General features: G+C 36.7%; 2 protein-coding genes across 5 annotated transcripts; both read left to right on the top strand.

Moving 5' to 3' along the window:
• The first annotated feature begins 2,405 nt into the window (after positions 1–2,405).
• On the top strand, positions 2,406–8,041 carry LOC103994728 (MLO-like protein 1). Its single transcript, XM_009415149.3, has 14 exons — positions 2,406–2,765; positions 2,843–2,900; positions 3,014–3,228; positions 4,269–4,385; positions 4,482–4,533; positions 4,670–4,761; positions 5,481–5,555; positions 5,640–5,728; positions 5,823–5,872; positions 6,177–6,217; positions 6,363–6,572; positions 7,226–7,293; positions 7,391–7,451; positions 7,567–8,041. The coding sequence occupies exons 1-14, from the start codon at positions 2,637–2,639 to the stop codon at positions 7,780–7,782; spliced, it is 1,473 nt and encodes a 490-aa protein (XP_009413424.2). The 5' UTR covers positions 2,406–2,636; the 3' UTR covers positions 7,783–8,041.
• A 782-nt stretch (positions 8,042–8,823) lies between these two features.
• On the top strand, positions 8,824–20,732 carry LOC103994729 (uncharacterized). Of its 4 annotated transcripts, none has more exons than XM_065163455.1 (5): positions 8,824–8,991; positions 9,115–9,146; positions 10,232–10,326; positions 11,705–11,755; positions 20,303–20,732. In XM_065163455.1, exons 1-5 carry the CDS (start codon positions 8,939–8,941, stop codon positions 20,381–20,383), a joined length of 312 nt encoding a protein of 103 aa, XP_065019527.1. In that variant the 5' UTR covers positions 8,824–8,938; the 3' UTR covers positions 20,384–20,732. The 4 variants fall into 4 exon arrangements, with proteins under 4 accessions (XP_065019527.1, XP_009413425.3, XP_018685410.2 ...); XM_009415150.3 differs by having other exon boundaries at positions 10,232–10,423; XM_018829865.2 differs by lacking the exon at positions 20,303–20,732 and adding an exon at positions 12,357–12,729 and having other exon boundaries at positions 10,232–10,423.
• The last annotated feature ends 615 nt before the right edge of the window (positions 20,733–21,347 follow it).

Below are 21,347 nucleotides of genomic sequence, written 5' to 3'. Positions count from 1 at the left end.
TACTATATGTGTGTAACTCTCTAGGCCTAATATCGAGTTAGTCGTAAGTCATACATGTCAGAACTCCTTCTAGCTCAGTAAATTATTATCTTCATAATAATTCACTCGACCCATGGACTATAGGCGTACTAGGCCACTAAGCCGTAGCTCTTAGACAATACAGGGGAATCTAATCCATTGGATCTATCTATCCTTAGTTACTATGTACCTATAGTCTTTCATTCATCTAATATCTCAGAGACCGTATATCGAGCATAGTGTTATCAGACCCATACGGTTTCTCCTCGAGTCTCATCTAATCGGATTCTCTTGGTAAACTTTTTCTCTCTCAATCTAAATAACCCTAGCTAAGGATTTGTCTGAGCAAGAACATATAGGATATTCATCTCATGATACCGAGAGTAGATGATCATTTATCGACACTTAATAGTCGTCGTAAGGTTGGCTGCCACTCCCAAGGACCGGTTGTGCTAGATCTGAAACTACCAAGCCTATAAGTCTGGTATCAAAGAATGAAGTATTCACACAAGACATCCTTGATATTTCAAGTCTAAAGACCAGGTACACCACTAAGATAACAGAATCACTATATGACAATAGATAGTCCTAGAAAGTAAAGGAGGATTTTTTACGGTGTTTCGATTATAACTGCAATGTAAAGGAGGATTCTTGGGAACATCTGTTCTATAGATAGTCCTAGAAAGTGAATCCACACTAATGTAGTCATAATAGAATCCTTTGGTGATTGAAAGCATTCCCTCTTAGGAACCACATAACTCTAGTGAGTATGTTTGTAATGTTAGTTTTCGATTCTAACATGAAGCATAGGAAGCTGATAGCAAGATTGATGATTTGCACCTATGATTGAAGTTTTCATAATGCAGGGGAGCTTCGCCTTTGATGATTTCTAGAGGGGGAGCTTTGCTAAAGAACTTTTCATATAGGCTTAGCCTCCAATGGTTCCTAGCATTCTGGGCTTCCTCAAGATCAAGCACTGTAACATGTCAAGAGCTCTTTTACATCTAAGTAATCTTCGTCGCTAACTTAGGGTCAAAATGCCAAGGGTCATTGGAGGAGGCTTGTGATGATTCTGAGGCTAGTAGAGAGGTTTTGGAGTCGATCGCTTTGGTGCTCGATGGAGATCTACCTTCATTGGTGGTCGAGGACCCTACATTTTTAAAAAAAGATGCGCCTTGAGATCCGAGTCCATCAGAAATGTCTCTTAGAGTTGATCAGAACGAAGAAATCTCATCATAAGTTTGTGAAGAGCTTGAAAAAATCAATTAAGCTTAGCCTTCCTTCCACGGAAGTTGAAGATGGTTGATTGGCAAATTAAAACAACAAATAGTTGTCAGGATATGTTCTGATCAAAATGTGTGCTTTGTTCAACAGAGAGGCATAAAACATCAGTTCTTATGTTGCATAGCTGAATCTGATCACTTCAAATAGATGCCGTGAGCTTTTCTCGATGGACATGTTCTTTAGCTAGTGTTCATTCTTTTTGTATATGTCGGAACATAAATGTTACTGAACAAATATGTTGTGGCTGATGAGTCGACACGGTTTGGTCCACGGATCGATGTCGGGAGTCTTTTGTCGGTTGAGCTGGATGCCGAGTTAGGTCGGGCCCTCTCGATTGGGTGTTGATCGGCGTTTCCGGGCACCGTTTGTGTTAAGCAATGTCTTCTCCGTCTCTAGGCTGGTCCACAGCTCGCCTTCGTACACTGGATGACAATTCCCAGGTTGAGATGCTCGCGGCTCGATGGTGGCCGCTTTCATGCAAAAATGATATTCGTCGGGTGATTCCCGACTTTGGCCCATCCGACGAGTAAGTCAATAGTTGTTTTTCTCTTTTTTTTTTCTCCCTCCCTAGTCGGATGTCGATCGGGGGCTTTTATATTACTGTACAAGAGTCGATTGGGGGCTTTTATATTGACGTGGGTTTAGCATGGTGATCGATCCTCAAGGGATGAGATATTACTTTTGTGCAGTCGTCGTCTCGGGACGCGTGGAACGACATCGGATGATGTCGTCCCGAGCTTCCGGGATGGGACATACCAAACAACGTCTTGGTACGGGTTCTGACTTAGCGCATGGGGGTGCTCCCCTTGCTGACTCAGCTGTAGCGCAGCGTGACATTGGTTGTGACGTATCTTACACCCGAAATATACCTTATCGATAAACATAATCCAATCAAATTGCAGATAGAGAAAGCTTGGAACATGTAATCTAAAACATTTCAAGGAATTATTCTTCGACTCTTTTACTTGACCTGGGCAAAGTGAGGTTGGCTGCTGCTTCTAGTCTCACGCGCAGGCAACGCAGTAGGAGCGCCTTCTTGTTTTCTCCCTCGTTCTCACCTTCGATTGTCTTTATGCGAAGGACTTGGTCCCATGTCAGGTGTCTTCAAGTGGTCTCTTCCTGCATTCCGATTTCCTACTCTGTTCCATTTGCACAGTAATGGCAATGCGAGTTGACCCTCCAAGTCTGTCAATGCTCATCGCTTTCTTGACCCTTTCCTTCCCCTCCTCCTCCTCCTCCTCCTCCTCCTCTCTCTTATATCATCCAGTTTCCCCCTGAAACGGAATTGGAGTTGCACTTTGTGGCAGTTGGGCAGGCTGTGAGAGAGAGGGGCAATGGCTGGAGGTGGTGGTGAGTCGACGATAAAGTTGGAGTACACGCCCACATGGATCGTCATGGTTGTGTGCACCGTCATAGTCTTCATCTCCCTAGTATTCGAGCGCCTCCTTCATTATCTCGGCAAGGTAGCCTCTTCCTCTGTTTCTGTGGCTCTCCCTGTTGCTTTAGAAGCGAGGAGGCTGAGAAAGATCTCGACTTGCAGACCCTCAAGCGGAAGAACCAGAAGCCGCTGTTCGATGCACTCCAAAAAATCAAAGAAGGTCGAATCTTTCCATCTGCTTCTTCTTTCTTGTAGTGACATCCGTATTCTCGAACGATACTGAGGGAAAAAGAAACGATTTTTTCCTCCCTTTTTTTGGCTATTTGGTGGCAGAGTTGATGTTGCTGGGGTTCATCTCGCTGTTGCTGGTGGCGTTCCAGGGGACTATCCAACGTATATGCGTCCGTGAGAGCCTCATGCACCACCTGCGTCCCTGCAAAAAAGATGATACGGCGACCGCAGCTGCCCACTTCAGCGTCGGCTTCTCCGGTGGTGCTCGCAGGTTGCTAGCCGGAGGAGGAGCCGATTCGACCCACTGCCAGAAAAAGGTGAGGAGGACTCGCTTCCTGGAATTGTCTTTTGTGTTTGAAAAATGGAGGTTTTTGTTGGAGAAGATGAATTGATGGATTGAAAGGAAAAAGGTAAAATCTTGGCTTTTAATCAAGAAAGACTTAATAACATCGATCTTTTTACCAAGTAATGGTTGAGAATGGAATCATGTTCTTCAAACTGAATGGAAAAGCTTGGTTACAATACATGAAAAATTGTTAATTCTTCTTCTCCATTCTTGACTTTTTCCAGACTCAAATAGGCTACCATTCTTGGAAAGAAAAGAAGAACAAGCTTAGTTTATTGCATAAGAACATACTTTTCTTTGTTTATATATGCATTTCATAAATCACTAATTCTGAAATATGCTAAAATGGTTCCACAGGAGCCTTGTCGAACCAATTGATCATTCATAAAATTATAATCTTGGCTTTCAATCAAGAAAAGCTTGGTTACAGTACATGAAAAATTGTTAATTCTTCTTCTCCATTATTGACTTTTTCCAGACTCAAATAGGCTACCATTCTCGGAAAGAAAAGAAGAAAAAGCTTACTTTGTTGCATAAGAACATACTTTTCTTTGTTTCATAAATCAGTAATTCTGAATGATGCTAAAATGGTTCCACAGGAGCCTTGTTGAACCAATTGATCATCCATAAAAGTATAATCTTGGCTTTTGAAAACCTTAATAAAAAAGAGACTGTTTTTTTAACCAAGTAATGGTTGAGAATGGAATCATGTTCTCCAATTGAATGGAAAAGCTAGGTGTAGGGTACATAAAAAGTAGATGATCTACTTTGCTTCATTGGATTTTTAGACAGTTAAATCTCTAGTTGCAATGCTCTTATGATATTGACTGATTCCAGTGTTCAGTTGGCTTGTCGGAGGAACATGAAGGACTTTAACTTTGAATTACAATTATCAGCTTTCATTTCTTGCAAACCAGGAAAGAAAGAAAAAAGAAAAAAAAAATTTTACAACAATCTAAATCTTAAACAGACAACTGAACCTTTAGTATTTTGATTTCTTCCTTTATCCAGGGAAAGGTTCCACTACTATCACTGGAGGCAATTCATGAATTGCATATCTTTATCTTTGTTTTGGCAGTCACTCATGTGGCACTCAGCCTTATCACTGTGGTTCTAGGAATTGTGCAGGTATTATTCTACTCTTAAAACTGTTTTCATGTTTGTTTTGTTTATCTGAATGTATGCTATAAATCTTTTGACTATCTCTCTCTCTACATATTTTAGATGCGGAATTGGAAATTATGGGAGGACTCAGTTCAGGAAGAGGATGCAAATGGTATTAACATAGTACTGATAGATTGATGACAGAATTCTGCATTTGATAGCTATTTGTAATGATTTTTTGCTTTATGCGAAAAGAAAAGCACCAGATACATTGTTGATGATGTGCTTACCAAACAACATATGTGCAGCTTCTCCAAAGATCACCCATGTGAATAAATTGGAATTTGTCAAAAAACGTTACAAGGGCTTCGGCAAGTTTTCATTCATATTGAGTTGGATGGTATGTAGGATATTGCTTTTCAATGTTTCAAACCTTCTATGCATAATGAAATTTCGACTCTCCTAAACATCTCAAATATTCATATAGGTTCTCTGTCATGTAAGAAGAACTCACAAGATCCTAAATTCGTGATTTTAAGTATTCTATCTTTTTAATGAAAATCAGGAAAATTTAGCTGTGCATTCTCTGACTTGAATTTGAAGGATGCAGCATTCAAAATTTTTGTGTTTGTAACGGGGTGTTCTGGACCATTATGAAGTGTGGACTCTGAATTCTAGTGTTGTAGTGTGATATAATCGTAACAAGACAATGACATTTGTTTGTATCAAAAAATGATTGTTCTATGCATGGCCTGTTACTGATTCTAATGATAACTGATACTACTTGATACTGAATAGATTATAGTCTCTTCTTTCAAGAAGTAATTTTCTGAGTTCTGAGTGGTATGTTGTTCTGGACCATTATGAAGTGTCTGGACTCTGGATTCTAGTGTTGTAGTATGATATAATCATAACAAGACAATGACATTTGTTTGTATCAAAAAATGATTGTTCTATGCATGACCTGTTACTGATTCTAATAACTGATACTACTTGATACTGAATAGATTATAGTCTCTTCTTTCAAGAAGTAATCTTCTGAGTTCTGAGTGCTAGGTATGTTGCATGAGAAATGCGTCCAGTCTTCTAAAATCTAAATCTAAATTGTGTTTATTTCAGCATTCATTTTTTAAGCAATTCTATGGATCCGTCACTGAGACAGACTACACTACTATGAGACGTGGATTTATCATGGTAAGCACATTGTTGGCACTTATTCACAAATCCTAATTAATCTCCATATTCTGACGTCTACAATCCTGAATCTCTTCATTGCAGACTCACTGCAAAGGAAACAAAAAATTCAACTTTTACAAGTATATGATACGAGTCCTTGAAGCCGACTTCAGAAAGGTTGTTGGTATAAGGTAATTGCAAATAAGAAAGCACTCTTTAGGTTCAATTGATATTTGAAGGTTATCCATGTTGATGTGGTTCCTCTTTTTCCTTTTTATTCTGCAGTTGGCAACTCTGGATTTTTGTCATGATATTCTTGTTGCTAAATGTTGAAGGTAAGTTTAAATTCCGAAACCAAATCAGACACTTTCACTGGCCAAAATCGCACCAAACTACAGGATATTTGTACTGGGGTAGCATAATTCATAGTATGAATATTAAGGACTAATGCAGTTTCATCTCTCATAAAACGGTTTCAAATTACTAATTTTGTACCTCACTTTATTTGTCATTGTTGATATTCACACGCCATTACTAATTCAGATATGTCAATATGACATGATACTGTTGCTGCCCCCATTAGATCTACAGCTTTTCTGTTGGTGTGCCATCTTCTTACATTTGTTATTTTGTTTTCAGGTTGGCATGCATATTTTTGGATATCATTCTTACCTCTAGTTGTAAGTAGGAACCTGATGCTTTAAAGAATTTTTGTGGCTTTTTGCTAAATATTTTTGTTATGAATATTATTTGCACACATATATCTGACTTCCACTTTGATAAATTCTCATGATGATTTATTGAATAAATCTGGTTGTACTGCAGCTTCTGCTTGCCATCGGCACAAAATTGGAGCATATTATCACTCAGTTGGCTCAGGAGGTTGCTGAGAAACATTCTGCCATTGAAGGTGACTTGGTGGTGACTCCATCGGACCATCTCTTCTGGTTTCACAGGCCACAAATTGTCATCTTCTTGATTCACTTCATTCTGTTTCAAAATGCCTTTGAGATTGCATATTTCTTCTGGATATTGGTAAGCGGCAAAAAAATTGTGTTTCTACAATTATGGCTTGAGGTTCAACTTACAACTGCATATATTAGTATGTTTTCTTTTATTATAGATATTCTTGTCCAAAGTAATTGCCTTATAATTGATCTGAAAAAGTATGTTCTTTTATTTTTCTTCCGCATAGAATTATTTTTATAATGTTCTCAATGTGGTGTAGCGAAACTTTGGATTCACAAGCCACTTGGCATATTTGATATCTCAGTTCAGTTTTGAGGGTGTTTTCAAGCTGAAGCAATTAGTACTATTTCTAGAACTTGAGACCAATTGGAAATGATCTGTCAGACAAAATTGAACCAAAATTATTTGGTCTAGCCCGATCTTTGTTTGGTTTTCAGAATATACTATTGGTAAAAACATATCATAATTATGTTTAGTTTGTAATTCATATGATTATACAACTTAACATATCCTATTTGTGAGAAATAAACACATTGTGTTCGTATATCATGTGTAATGTTGGATTGAAAAATATAAGAGTTCTATTCTTCTAGCATTTGGTCATTAAGCTTGTTTACCCGGTAAGAAGAACCAGTTCTTTCTGCAAAAGCTGCAGAGCAACAAATACTAGTAGAGAATTAATTGACTCCGGATTCATACAAATTTACTTGGTGATGCAGACAACATATGGCTTTGATTCCTGCATCATGGGGGAAGTGGGCTTCATCGTCCCCAGGCTTGTCATCAGGTAGGTAGATCAGCAACCCCTTCACAACCCAATTACTTCCTTCCACTCTGCCTGTTTCCATTTCATTAGCTCTAATTCATGCCTTGCTGGTCTCCAGTGTCCTCAGTCAGCTCCTTTGCAGCTACAGCACCCTGCCACTCTATGCCATTGTCACCCAGGTGGACTTATCTCTCTCTCTCTCTCCCTCTCTAGCTATCTATCTATGTATCCATCTATCTGTCGATCTATGGATAATTGATTGGTTTCGTGCTGAATCTTCTGTTGGAAGAACAGATGGGGAGTTTCTTCAACAAGGCCATATTTGATGCGAATGTGCAAGCAGGTCTTTTGGATTGGGCAAGAGGTGCCAAGAAGAACAAGAAGACTAGAATAATGAATGGGGAGAATGCATCAAGAACTGAGGGTGCTGAGGGAGTCCTGTTACACAATATTGTCGTTGTGGATGAGTCTGCGGTGGGAGGGAGGAAAGCTGAGATCACCGAAGTGTAGGCTTCTGCATCACTGCTCAATCATGCAAAATACATGATATAGAAGGAATTGGTAGTGCCATATAAAGAGCCACTGTTCATGAATGAGTATTTTCTGATACTACATTTGTCTTATATCCTACTGAGTAAATAATTAATTCAACATGTGAATCCATGTATAAGAACTGGTGTCTGGTGTATTTTCATACCATTGATGTATGTGAACTGGTGTATGGTGTATTATCTACTTGAGTAAATAATTGATTCTATTGGTGTGTGCATGAGTAATTCCTCAATGTCTCTTTTATTTTCGTACCATCTTTTTTATTTATTTATGATGTCCTCATCCTGTTTTCTAAAAGCGAATTCTAAATCTCGGATAGAAATGTGACTGGCACATGATGTATGGATACATTGATTGATCTTGGAAGAGGAGAAGGAAGAGAACGAGGAAAGCAAAATAATTTTGAGTGAGGTGGAGTATGAAGTCTAATTAGCAAAGCATGATCATAGTTTATTCTTATAATATGTTTATTATATCATTATCGTTTTATGTATTTATATTTTTAAAGTAATATTTTTATATCGAAATTAACACTAATTTCGATGTTTGAGATATATTTGGACATAAGCATATGTGAATGCCAATAGAATTGAATCTGCCATCTCTGTGCTTAAAATCAATTAGATTTTAGTACATGCCTTCAAATTTCCACATGATAAAAGAAACAAAATAGTATTTTGTGATAAGATTATGTGTGATAGATAGTAAAATAGACTTTTGAGTGCGTGTGGGAGGCATCAAAATCCCACTAAATCACCCCTGAGATGATTCCGGGGTGACAGATGCTCTGTTGACCCACACGACTCATCAATTTCAGGGTCGATTCAGTTGGCGCGAATTTTTGGCGTTACGTGAGATGCTGCTGAACCACCCCTGAAAGGCCTCCAGGTTGACGTGTTCTCTCTGTAACCCACGAGCACACTAATGGCATGCCAGGGTGATTCAGCCCGACAAAGAACCAGGGTCCGGGGAGCCTTTAATGAGGCACTCTCTCGCCTCGCTTTCTCTCTCTCTCTGTTGCCCCATTTCCTCGCGAGCTGGCACCGGACTTCGCTTGCGCCGTGGGAGCAGCGAAAGGGGTCTCTGTATCTATCTCTTCGTGTGCCCCGCTAATATGCACGAGCACGTCTCGGAGAACGTGAAGCGCTTCGTACCGCCTCCTCCCAGGTTGATTACTCCGTTATCACCCAGTCCTTGCTGCTCACCAGCTGTTTGTTTAATTGCGTCTCATCAGCTGTAATTTCTTGTTTTAAGCTTAAGTTTTTGATCAGTTGCATTCTAATGTGGCAGAAATCGTTCTATCAATCGGCGCAGACCCGGAGGTATTTTTCTTCCCTCTTTTCTAACTCATATGTGGTCTCATGGATATGTTAGGGTTTGTTGATCGTGGTCTAAGGCTCTTTCATTGTTCAAATTAGGATTTTATTAGATGTTCTAGGAAATGAGGACTTGGAGTCACCAGTCGGCGTGCATTTGCACGCATTGCAGTCTTGTGATTTCAGATGCATTTGGAAACGGGTTCACGGCCTTGCATGACTTGGGCTTTTGTGTTAGTGTTGTGACAATAGATTGGTTGTCGAGATCATGGTCTCAAAGTCCAAAGCTAAGTTGAAACTTCCTGATTTCATAAGTTTCTAGCTTCTTCTTCATCTTGTATTCTTGAGACCACCCCTAGCAAACTGTTCCTTGGGACAAATATTGGGAAACGTTTCCTTTATTGGGCAAACTTTACAGAGAAGCAAAACCATCATCGTTCAATTTTTTTACTCATAATTTCTTCTTCTTTTTTCCTTCTATGCCCAACAAGCATATAATGGAGTGGAGTTTAATTGAGTCTATTTTTCTTTTTTTTATTGTTCTAAGTTTTATTTTATTCTTTTATTTTTTCATGGTTTACACTAAGAAAAAATTGCTGACAAATTTAATGCAAAATGCATCGTTGATGATTTTAGTGTATAAAAAAAATGCAACGATTGTTTGTGTTTAATGTGCTAAATTTTAGAATTCTGTAACTGAAATTATGTAGCACAATATTCAGGATTTATGGGCTTTGTACTGCTGATGTGCAGAATTTCGTAAGTGTGAAATGTAATGTGTATGTATATTACATGCAATTTTAACCATTTGTCATGCAGATAATTTGCCTTTATTTAACTGCATGAGCAACAAGGGAAATCTTGATGCCTTTATATGAGATGCTTGATTCAAATTTAATTTTTGTCTGCAAAAAGTCACTGGTTGTTTAGCATCATTAATTTATAAATAAAACAGTATCATCCATACGGTGATCACTTAGTGCTGCAGAGAGACATATTATTTATGTCTATCCATAAATGAGACATTTTTAAAATTTTTTTTAGTAAATTTCTCTGCAGATGCTTAATTTGCTAGTATTTTACTTGTGCAGATAGATATGATAAAGTGAACTACGCTCATGGTATTGATGAGGAAAAGAGTCAAGAATTTTATCCAAGAAAAGTTCCACTGGTAGAACATGGGGAGGTAGGCGGAAACCGTGTTGCAAATGATAACACTCATCCAAAGTTGATACCTTTAGATGGTTGTTCTGCCAGTGAGGCTGTAACATTTTTAACAGAGCGTAAGTGTGCATGTGCTTGTTGTATCTCACACCTCTATTTAAGGCTTAACAGTTCCATCATACATGATATTTTGCTCTTCAAGTATCGACATGTAAACTTTATTTATTAGTCATAGCTGTATCATTGGCTTGCAACCATGGGAAATTGCTTGTTTGATGTGCATTGGTCCTTCTGGTTGATTAATTTAAATGTCAATGTTGTAATGGAAATTGTGGCATAGTTTTATGCATACTTTGCCCTGATCGATAAATTAAGTTCAATCTATAGTTTCTTGAAGATGAATAAAGTCTCTCTAGAGCCAGATTCTTATCATCAACAAGAAGTTGTTATTAATATATCAATTGTATTTCTTTCTTGACTTGTCTATTTATACTAGTCTGTCAGCCATCTTTGTATTTGCATTCACTGCCCTATGCATGAAGTACTTCCGGTTTCATTTTCTCTAGAAAATTTGCATAAGCATCTCCGCATATTTGTAGTCTATTTTTTGAAACCTCTGTCAGCAACATGTAAACTTCACATTGAAGTCAATTGTTTGAAACCTTTTCAGAAACATGTAATACAATGCTCATCTAACATTCTTCTTTTCTTTAATGATTGACACACACACAACTAAAGTTCTTCGGTGGTATTATCATATATGTCCTCTATCTTCTGTGATCGAGACCAAGTAATGGTGTTTGTTATATCACATTATTAGGAGAAAGAACAGGTAATGCATACCATCTGATGTCAAGAAACACTACTATACTCTTAGTTTAGGTTCCACTGGGTTAGATGAAGGCTAGAATTTCTGTTTTTATTTTACTGGAAGTTTTTCTTGGACTATTTTGGTCTTTTCTGTTACTGCCCATAAGTCTTTGAACAAGGTCACTTATGATATTTTTGCTATTTTTATGCTTTACAACATTAATCAGTCTGTGCATCAATTTCATTTTGGCCACTGTTGAATGTCTTTTTCCAATTGCTTGAATAGCTGAAAAACCTCATTTAATATCCTTCAAATTTTACATCATATTGGTATTTTTTTTATAACAAGTACTTTTATCAAGTTTCATTTTTGGATGCTGCATTCTGTTATTTTTGCGGTAAATGTTTTCTTTGAGACGAGCAATATTATGCAACACCAGTAAGAAAGATTGGTCTAGTTCGATTTCCTTCAAGTTATTCCTCTCTCTCTCTCTCTCTCTCTCTCTCTCTCTTTCTCTCTCTCTCTCTCTCTCTCTCTCTGTGCATGAAATGGCTGCAGTTAATGTCCTTTTTTTGCATGTTATATGCAGGCTGGGCAGCTGCTGTGCATTTATTGGATAATTCATCAGCTGATGTATCTGGTGAGTTATATGCTTTTGTGTTGTATGATTATTTGAATACAGATAAAATAAGTTGTCTTTAGCTTGTTGAGTGGTTTAGTTGCTCATTCTGAGAATTACTTCACTACAGAATCCACCCACTTAATGTTATTACTATTTGGAACAGAATTGAGCTTCTTGTAAGCAGCCTTAAATATTCTCTGTTTTCATGTGAATTTGCTTCACCACATTCTTCTGCTTCTGTCCTGTGGCATATTATTTTAACAATAGCTATGAAGGTAGATTCTACATATATGAGATAGAGAAGATTTTGTGTTCTCATATTTACAAAGAGCTAGTAAAGCTTCATACAACTGTTGTAGAGTGTTAATTTCTTACTTTTTAACAATTCCTAGTAATTGAAGATGAGGATTGTCTACTTCCAGAAACTATGCTATCCACAAGTTTGTGTGGAGTCACTATTGCACTCTGAATTCTAAAATAAACAAAGGGTTTGAAGTTTGCTGCTCTGCATAATATTCATCAAATTTTTTAATGTTAATCCTGTGGAGTATCACTCAATAATTAAGTTCTCTTTATTGGCACATGTTTTTGACTTTCCTTCTTTCTCATGTAAATCTAGCCTACCTGAGAGATGCTGCAGTCCTGAGTCCTCACTATTAGTATGCTGCAAGGATCCTTGTTCACTAAGGATAAATTACTTTTAAGAAGATATGAATCAATGTCACATAGCACATCCATGCAAGTTAGATGCCGGAAACTATATCCTCGCACATCAGACCATGATCAGATATAATTGCCATTGAAACCTTATTTTCAATGTTGGTTACCAATAGGGAATTGAATGCATGGGCAGCAAGTCAGGTCTTGGATGAGCTCAGAGGCAGATAGTAGTGTGTTGTAGTCAAATACAGGGATCTACAATTGAATACTTGTTGGAAATCTTTGTTCCTGAACTGTCTTACTACGGAAATAGCTAGGTATTTTTGAAGTGTTATATTGCCTACTTTACCATGATTTGTTAAACTTATGTAGCACCCGAGTCTCACATATATTGAATATCAACTAGCATGCTAATGAAAACACAAATAATATATATATGTTACCTTCATTTTATGAAATGATGTATGATGTTTACGCTTCATAAATACGATAAATGATATGCTCATGTTTTCGATTCATAAAATTGAAGTACATGCTTTTCAAAATATATCGTTTTCAGTATTCTACGAAATATTGACTGAGCATCTATAAGCATTTACGTTTATGTTAAGTGTAGTGCAACAGGTCAAAGTGTGCTAGCGGACTTTAATATGAGGTTAAATTATATTAATATTTAAGGTAGAGTATAAATAATTATGTTCGAGGATCAATATTTGAGATAAAAAATATAGAGTTTTATATGTGTCATATCCCGGACTTATAAAAAGGATAATAAATCAGTATTTTATTATCCATAATTTACATAATAAACTCCCTCCTTTTTATTTTTCATTTGTCTTTAAATTCAAATTCTTATCTTTACAGTAATAAATATTCTATTAACTAGAAAAATGACAACATCTTCTTGGTAGGGTTACAAGTCTCATCCACCCAAGCTTCAGATCTATTACACAATAGTATATTACTCTAAAAATAAATATAAAATAAAAACATATCAACAACCACACATGCTGGTGGGAACCTCAGAAAAATCATAAAAATAATCTTCAATATTCATGAAATATAAATAAATATCAATAATTCAATAAGAAAATATATCAATTCATCATAAATCTTATGCATCAGAAAAATGATAATAATTTCTTACATAATAAACAAAATCATGCATCAGCCTCATGCAACACATACATAATAACAAAGGCGTACATCACCCGATGGTGCACTCTCCCAACAACGGATGGAGAGGTATATTCCACGGGATGGATTCCTCCCAACAGCGGATGGAGATAATCCATATCGTACTCCCAACAACGGATGAAGTGGTATCCCTCACCCGCCCGAGTGTATGTATGCGTGGGTGGGGACACGTTCCTCCCAACAACGAATGGAGGAACCGTCTAACCATCACGTTTGACGACCCGCTAATCCCCGAAAGGAATCGCCATACATGCCCTCGGTAGGGATACATAAACATTCATGACCATTCATTTACACTCATCCAATCACTCACGCATATATCAAGAAATCAATATGATTAAATATTATGAGAGACCATACTTGATGTAAATATGCTAGACTATGTTCATTGGTGGCTCCAAACGGTGATGGGCCCGTAGCTCCTTTCACAAGTTGCACTCTCAATGTGAACTGCTAGTCTAGTCACATCTACTACATGATACTCATCATATCATAAACATAAGAAAATAGAAAACCAATAATCATTTTCAAATGACATCTTCAGATAAAATCTTTAAATTCATCAAATCATAAAAGCATCAATCTCTTGATAGTTCTCAATCAACCAAAACCCTAATTGGAATAGCTCAATTGACTTAAATCAAACTCAATTTGATTATGATCTAACGGAACCAACATCAAATCCTTATAGAACCGGTCTGGAATCACCCTAGACAGGTCTAATTTAGATTTGATTGATCTCGATTAGGTCAAATAGGTTTGAACTAGTCAAGTTAGTTTGAAATCACCCTAAACCGACTTTAACTGATCAAACATATTTGATTTAGTTAATTAATGAGCTCAAACCAATAGAGAGGGAGGAAATTGAACTATGTCGTATAGTGCTAACCCAAACTGAACCAACCCACCTGAGTCTTGGACGGGTCACATACACTGTATATGCATGTTCCAAGTGCTAGGTTGAGTTGAGGTACGATGGGCTATATAAAAGGAGCAACGCTATGTCTAATGCCAATCGCGTAGTTAGGCAGGCTTAACTTCATGGACTAAGCTAAGCCTCACTTGTAAGTTGGGCTGAGTCTCACCATTGAACTAGGCCATGCTTGGCTCGCGAGTTGATCCTAGACACATGAGTTGGGGTCATATCTGATCACATGGACTGGATCGTACCTAGCCGTATGAGCTAGCCCATGCCTAGCCACATGGTTGGGTCATACCTTATCACATGGGCTGGGTCATACATGGCCACATAAACTGGATCGTACCTAGTCACATGAGCAGATCCATGCCTAGCCACATGGTTGCGTTGTACCTTACCACATGGGTCGGGTCATACATGGCCACATGGACTAGATCGTATCTAGCCACATGGGTTGGGTCATGTTTGGCCACATGGGTTGGGTCGTACCTTGCCATATGGGCTGGCTCCTACCCGACCACATAGGTTGGGTCATGCCGAGTCACATGTGCTATGTTGTATTTGGTCACATGAGCTAGGTCGTACATGACCACATGGGTCGAGTCGATTCGATCTGATCGATCAACTTGACTCAAGTCAGACCCCAATTAGACTCCTCTTATCAAATTAGATTTCAACATTTAAAATTATTAAAGAATGACTCAAATCCATTAATTAAAACTTTAAATTCATGATCTTAAATTTAAAACTAATTACATTATAGAAATTCACACATAATTCTTGAAATATAAATATATCTAATTAAATGAATTAGAACTATTATGCTAATTCAAAAATAAGAATTTTAATAATTAAATTAATATTAAAATTCACTTAAGCTTAAGAGATAAATATGAATCAAATAATCATTCTCACATCATAAATCAATTATTATTATTTACTAATCATAAAATTTCGAAATTAAAACATCATCATGCATTATAAAATTATAACAATTTCAAAACATAAATCAAAGCTAATTAAAAAGAAAGGATCCTACCTCCCTTCGATTATCTCTTCCTCGATATCGTCTCCCTGGGAAGTTCTCTCCTTTATATAGGAGAAGTTGAGATTTCCCCGAAAGGTAAGTAATAATTTAATTTTTATTTTTAATTTTAATTTTTTTTTGCTTTCACACATAAAGAAAGTAATATAATATTCATTTCTTATAGTTCACACAAAAAAATGGAATGTAAACTATTTACTTCGTAAATATCAAATCACTCATTAGGAAATAAATCAATTAATAATTTAATTGATTAGTAGAATTTCTAACTTATCCATGTGATTAAGGAAACTAAATTTAATTATTTCCTTAACTATAGTACACAAATATAGAAGTTAATAATGAAACAATACATCATTTATAATAATTAATTTATGTTAAGGGAGAAATTATCGGTGATTACAATATATTTTAAATGTTCAATTATATGTGATGTCATGATATGATTAATGCCATGAAGATGTATTAATCTTAGATATTTTTTGGATTAGATATGTGAATTTTAAAGGATTAAAATCTGCATTTAAAGAGAAGAAGGTGATATTTTATGTTTCTGAGGACCTATGTGTAAATATAAATCTTACAGGGACTAAACTACAAAGGTGAAAAAAAAAGAAAAAAAAGGGGCAATTTTTATCCCACGCACCTTTGCTTCCCGCATGAGGAAAATAGAGGGGTAGTGTGTCGATGGAGGAGAAGGGAAGGAGAGGAAGAAGAGAAGGAGAAGAAGAGAAGGGAAGAAAGGGAGAAGAGAAGGAGAGGAAGAAGAGGCTACGGCTAGGGCTACAGCTGGGGGAGAAGAAGTGGAAGGAAGAAGAAAAGAGGAGGAAGGAAGGAAGAAGAAGAAGGGGGCTGTGGTTGTAAAGAGAAGAAGAAGAGAAAGAAGAAGAGGAGAAAGGAGGCTGCGGTTGGGGGAGAGGAAGAGGAAGGAAGGAAGGGGAGAAGGGCAGGAAGGGAGAAGAAAGAAAAGGAAAGAAAGGAGAAAAAGGAATAGAGAGGAAAGAAAAGGGAATAGAAGATGGAAAAAGGAAAAGAAAATAGAGGAAGAAGGAAGAAATAAAAGAAAAGAAAACAAGAAAATATTTTCAGCTCCCTAGCACACTCAATCCTAAAAGAACGTAGCCTTTCACAAATGTCTTCATTTTTTAGTTAAATCAAGTAAGTATAAGCTTAATCACTGCAAAATAGTGTTGTATATATTATTGTATGCACTATGCATAATTTACTTTGAAAAGCATGTTTTGAATGATATGATCATTATGAGCTCGTCATGAACTAAATATAAAGGGTTACGGTTCATTTTAGCCCTTGTGGTTTTGACCATGGACCACTTAAACCTTTATGGTTTACTCGTGTCTAAAATAACATCTACATTTTTACAAACGTAGCATAAAAGCCCCTCCCGTCAAGTCTGAGTTAACAAATGTTAGAGTCTGCTTACGTGGCATGTTGACTTATAATAAACTATTAATATAATGACACATGTAATTTAAGTTTAAAAAAAAGGGTCCATTTTAGCCCTTGTGGTTTTAGTCATAGACCACTTAAGCCTTTATGGTTTTGTTTGTGTCTAAAATAACCCTTACATTTTTTAAAAAACGTAGCATATAAGCCCTTCTTGTCAAGTCTGAGTTGATATACGTTAGAGTCCACTTACGTGATATGCTGACTCATAATAAATCATTAATATAATGATATGTGTAATTTAAGTTTTAAAAAAATTTATTTTGTCGAGGAAAAGGAAGCGGCGGACGAAGTCGGAGAGGCAAAGGGAGGAGAGGTCGAAGGTCGAGGTGAGGGAGAGCTGGACCACCACGTTGTAGGCGCGATGGGTGGGGGCACAAGAGAGGACGAAGTAGGAGGCGATAGGGACGAAGACGCCTAGGAGGAGAAAGAGGGACCAGGAGACCATTGCATGCTTAGCGTTGGATTGGTCGACGCACATCCACCTGAGGTAGGACCGGAAGCTCCCGAGCTTGTCGTCACGCGGGAGAGGCTGCGTGCGTACGACGCCCGGCAAGGCAACAATGGCTCGGTGCTGCTGTTGGTCGCTTCCACGACGACGCCTTCTCCCGTCATTGATGGTGATCTCAATTTTTTTAATTTAAATTACATGTGTTATTATATTAATGGTTTATTGTGAGGCATCATTTCACGTAAGCAGACTCTAACGTCTGTTAACTCAGACTTGATAGGAGGGGTTTATATGCTATGTTTTTGAAAATATATAGGTTATTTTACGCACGAGCAAAACCATAAGGGCTTAAGTGATCCATGATCAAAATCACAGAGGCTAAAATGGATCCTTTTTTTAAATTTAACTTACATGTGTCATTATATTAATAGTTTATTATGAGTCAGCATGTCACGTAAGTAGATTCTAACATTTGTAAACTTAGACTTGACGGGAGGGGCTTATATGCTACGGTTTTGAAAATGTATGGGTTATTTTAGACACGAGGAAACCATAAGGGCTTATGTGATCTATGACCAAAATCATAGAGGTTAAAATGGACCTTAACTCAAGTATAAATGAATATATTTTGTAAGTATAAGTCTAATCACTTCAAATAGTGGTTGTATACATTATAATATGCATTATTTATTTTGAAAAGCATGTTTTGAATGACATGATCATTATGAACTCGTCATGAGCTAAATGTAAATGTATATATTTTGTAAGTATAAACTTAACCACTACAAAATAGTGGTCATATACAACTTTGCATGCACAATGTATTATGAAAAGTATGTTTTGAACTATTTTAACATAGAATTTCATGTTTCGAATGTGGGAAGCATGTTTCGAATTATTTTAATGTATAATTTTATATTTCGAAAGTATTTTGAAAAGCATGTCTTGAAATAATTTAATGTAGAATTTCATGTTTCAATTGATATGATTGATATGAGCTCGTTATGAGCTAAATATAGATGTATATGTGTTTATATAAATATATATGGATTACGATGAAAATGTTTTCATACATGTATATATATTTTTACGTATAGTATGGAAGCGCATGTATGTATATGGTACAAGTGCATACTTTCATGAATAGTTATGTTTTCTCCATATACACATTTATATGGTAAACAGGCGCATAATTTTATGAATAGCTATGTTTTATCCATGTGTGCATATTTATATGGTAAACAGGCACATAGTTTCATGAATAGCTATGTTTTATCCATGTGCGCATATTTATATGGTAAACATGCATATAATTTCATGAATAGCTATGTTTTATCCATGTGCGCATGCTTATATGGTAAACAGACGCATAATTTCATGAATACCTATGTTTTATCCATGTGCACATAATTATATGGTAAGCAGATGCATAATTTTATGAATAATTATATTTTATACATGTGCGCAAATTTATTATGACGTGCAGTGGGGGGAGTGCATGTATGTATCATGGTAAAAGCGCATAATCTCATGAAGTTCTCTTCACGTACTCATATTTATTATGATGTAAAGAATACACTTCTGTACTACGGTATAAGGCAAAAAATTTTATGAATTTCTACATTTTCTATATGTGCATATAAGCATTTCAAATTGTTTTAAAGTAGAATTTTACGCCCTTATGTTGTGCATGCTGTGTAAGATTAAATGTTTTATGCTAATCAATGAAATACTATATGTATGACGTGATGCATGCTCACCTAAGTAAAGCTAGGATGGTTTATACTTACCTAGTAAATTACTCATTATAGACCCTATTTTGCATGTAAGGATACTAGTACCTCACCTAAGTGATTGGGTAAGGAAGTGAGCACGTGCAAACCCATACTAGTGCAGATATAGACAATCACCTGTGGGCAATTTTGTGTAGAGAAATTTTGGACATGTTATGTTATGTTAATTTTGGACATGTTAGGTTTGGGTTTTTCTGTTTAGTTAAATGGTATATAATTCTGTTCAGGTGTCGATTATTGTGTACAGGGGAAACCCTGTCGTTTTGTTTAGAAATTTGCATGTTTTACTTTTAAGATTTCATAACTTCCGCTGTATTCATATCGATAGTAGTGATAATGTAAATGAAAAAGACGTGATATCTCACCTTAGTTCGGCATGTAGGATATGTATGGGACTAGGAGTGGGATGTTACATCTTAGTAGTGGGTTATGAAAGCCAGTGTGGAGAAAAATAAGTATTAGATGTTTCTCCAACTATATGTCGTGGATGAGGTTGGCCAAAGCAGCGAAAGGGCAATCTATAATGGAAATATCCATCAGGACACCGATTGTTTGGTCCTAGGATTTACGTGAGACTTCTGATTTAAAGCTTGCCCTACCAACCTAAATTGTTCTTGTAAGCGATTAAAGCCCATATCCTAGCTGTTTGTGTTGTTTCTGTTTTTAATATTTCCGAAACCGTATCAATGACTTTTTCTGTTTACATGATCAAAATTGTAATAAGAAACTTTGGTTTCACTTTTGATGTTATAGAATCTCTTGGTTGTTGTAATCAGACTTAAATGTTGTGGTTGTGAAAATTATTTGATGTGTATACATGCATGATTATTTTCGTTTATGAGATGTCATTTATTACACTAACAAGCTGTAGTTGCAGATGGTTATCATTATTGTTTACTGAATTTATTTTTGTCTGTTCCAGTAAAGCTATTTACATATTTGGGAGCTGATGGTTCATCCTTTTGCTTTGACTTCCATCCTCTTCATCTTTTGTTTTTCACCGTTAAACCTTTGATCTTCTTTATTATGTTTGCAGATGAACATTTTGGGAGAATTACAATGCAAGATACACAAATCCAACAGCGATGTAAGATCAACCACCTCTGATGAAAGCTGACTCACAAGAGAATTTTGTTTGATAATTTACTTAAAAATTTTGAGAAACTCTGCGGGAAGTGTCATGTCAGCATCGTAACCTGTAATATAACAATCGGTATCCAAATACACACTGATGTGTTGTGTTAGTACCTAACAGCATTCTGTATCATAGCTAGCATGAAATCAGCATTGTGGATGTGCTTTACAGTTTCTAATGCTTTCATACGCACCAGAATGTTAGGTTAGTTGGTTAGATGAGTGTCTTGGAGAGCTTTGTCATTGGTTGTCTTCTTGGTCAGGCCATGAATGAGATTTTTCTTGAGTATGCTCTATATTATGGAATTCAATTTCGTCTGGATCGGTCTGTACCTGCTGTCCATACCTACTCAGATTTATCATTTTGTACATGAACTGGTGCATGAGCCACCCTATCAGTACATGAACCATCCTATTTCGGATAGTATGGTTCAGTTCGATAAAAATATATATATATATATATTTAGTTGAAAAGTTGATTTTTTATGACTTGTAATTTCGGACAGTACTCGGATTTACTAGTTTGTACATGAAGTGAACCATCCCATTAAGGACCGGATGTGTACATGAACCCTCCCATCTAGTTCAGAAAGCCGATTCTTTGACTTGCAATTTCAAGGGCCCTCTTCGTCTTCTTGTTGCTGTGTCATTGTTGCCTTTTTCCGATAATGTTCTTCCTCTATTCTCATCATCTCCTCTTCCTTGTTATATCGCTTCCTCCTAGAGTTACTTAGCAATTTCAAGGGCCCTCTTTGTCTTTTTGTTGCTGTGTCATTATTGCCCTTTTCGATAATGTTCTTCCTCTATCACCTCCTCTTTCTTATTCCTCCTATAATCACTTCACTATCAATTTCAAGTGTTGATCATTGCCTCTCTCCGAGAACGTTCTTCCTCTCAACAATGATCTTTTTCTGTCATCTCCACCTCCTCTTTCTTGTTCGATAATG

The sequence above is a fragment of the Musa acuminata genome, chromosome BXJ3-8, assembly GCF_036884655.1.
Source record: "Musa acuminata AAA Group cultivar baxijiao chromosome BXJ3-8, Cavendish_Baxijiao_AAA, whole genome shotgun sequence".
NCBI classification, from domain to species: domain Eukaryota; kingdom Viridiplantae; phylum Streptophyta; class Magnoliopsida; order Zingiberales; family Musaceae; genus Musa; species Musa acuminata.
The sequence above is the reverse complement of the archived record's forward strand: the minus strand, read 5'-3'. Positions and strand labels throughout refer to the sequence as shown.

What these genes read in the sequence shown, in the direction of transcription:
- LOC103994729 (XM_009415150.3), top strand. Translation starts at nt 8,939, where the DNA reads ATGCACGAGCACGTCTCGGAGAACGTGAAGCGCTTCGTACCGCCTCCT. An exon ending in CAATCGGCGCAGACCCGGAG is followed by an intron (nt 9,147 to 10,231) that starts GTATTTTTCTTC and finishes TTACTTGTGCAG; the next exon opens with ATAGATATGATAAAGTGAAC. An exon ending in TGTAACATTTTTAACAGAGC is followed by an intron (nt 10,424 to 11,704) that starts GTAAGTGTGCAT and finishes TGTTATATGCAG; the next exon opens with GCTGGGCAGCTGCTGTGCAT.
- LOC103994728 (XM_009415149.3), top strand. Translation starts at nt 2,637, where the DNA reads ATGGCTGGAGGTGGTGGTGAGTCGACGATAAAGTTGGAGTACACGCCC. An exon ending in ACTCCAAAAAATCAAAGAAG is followed by an intron (nt 2,901 to 3,013) that starts GTCGAATCTTTC and finishes ATTTGGTGGCAG; the next exon opens with AGTTGATGTTGCTGGGGTTC. An exon ending in TATCATTCTTACCTCTAGTT is followed by an intron (nt 6,218 to 6,362) that starts GTAAGTAGGAAC and finishes GTTGTACTGCAG; the next exon opens with CTTCTGCTTGCCATCGGCAC.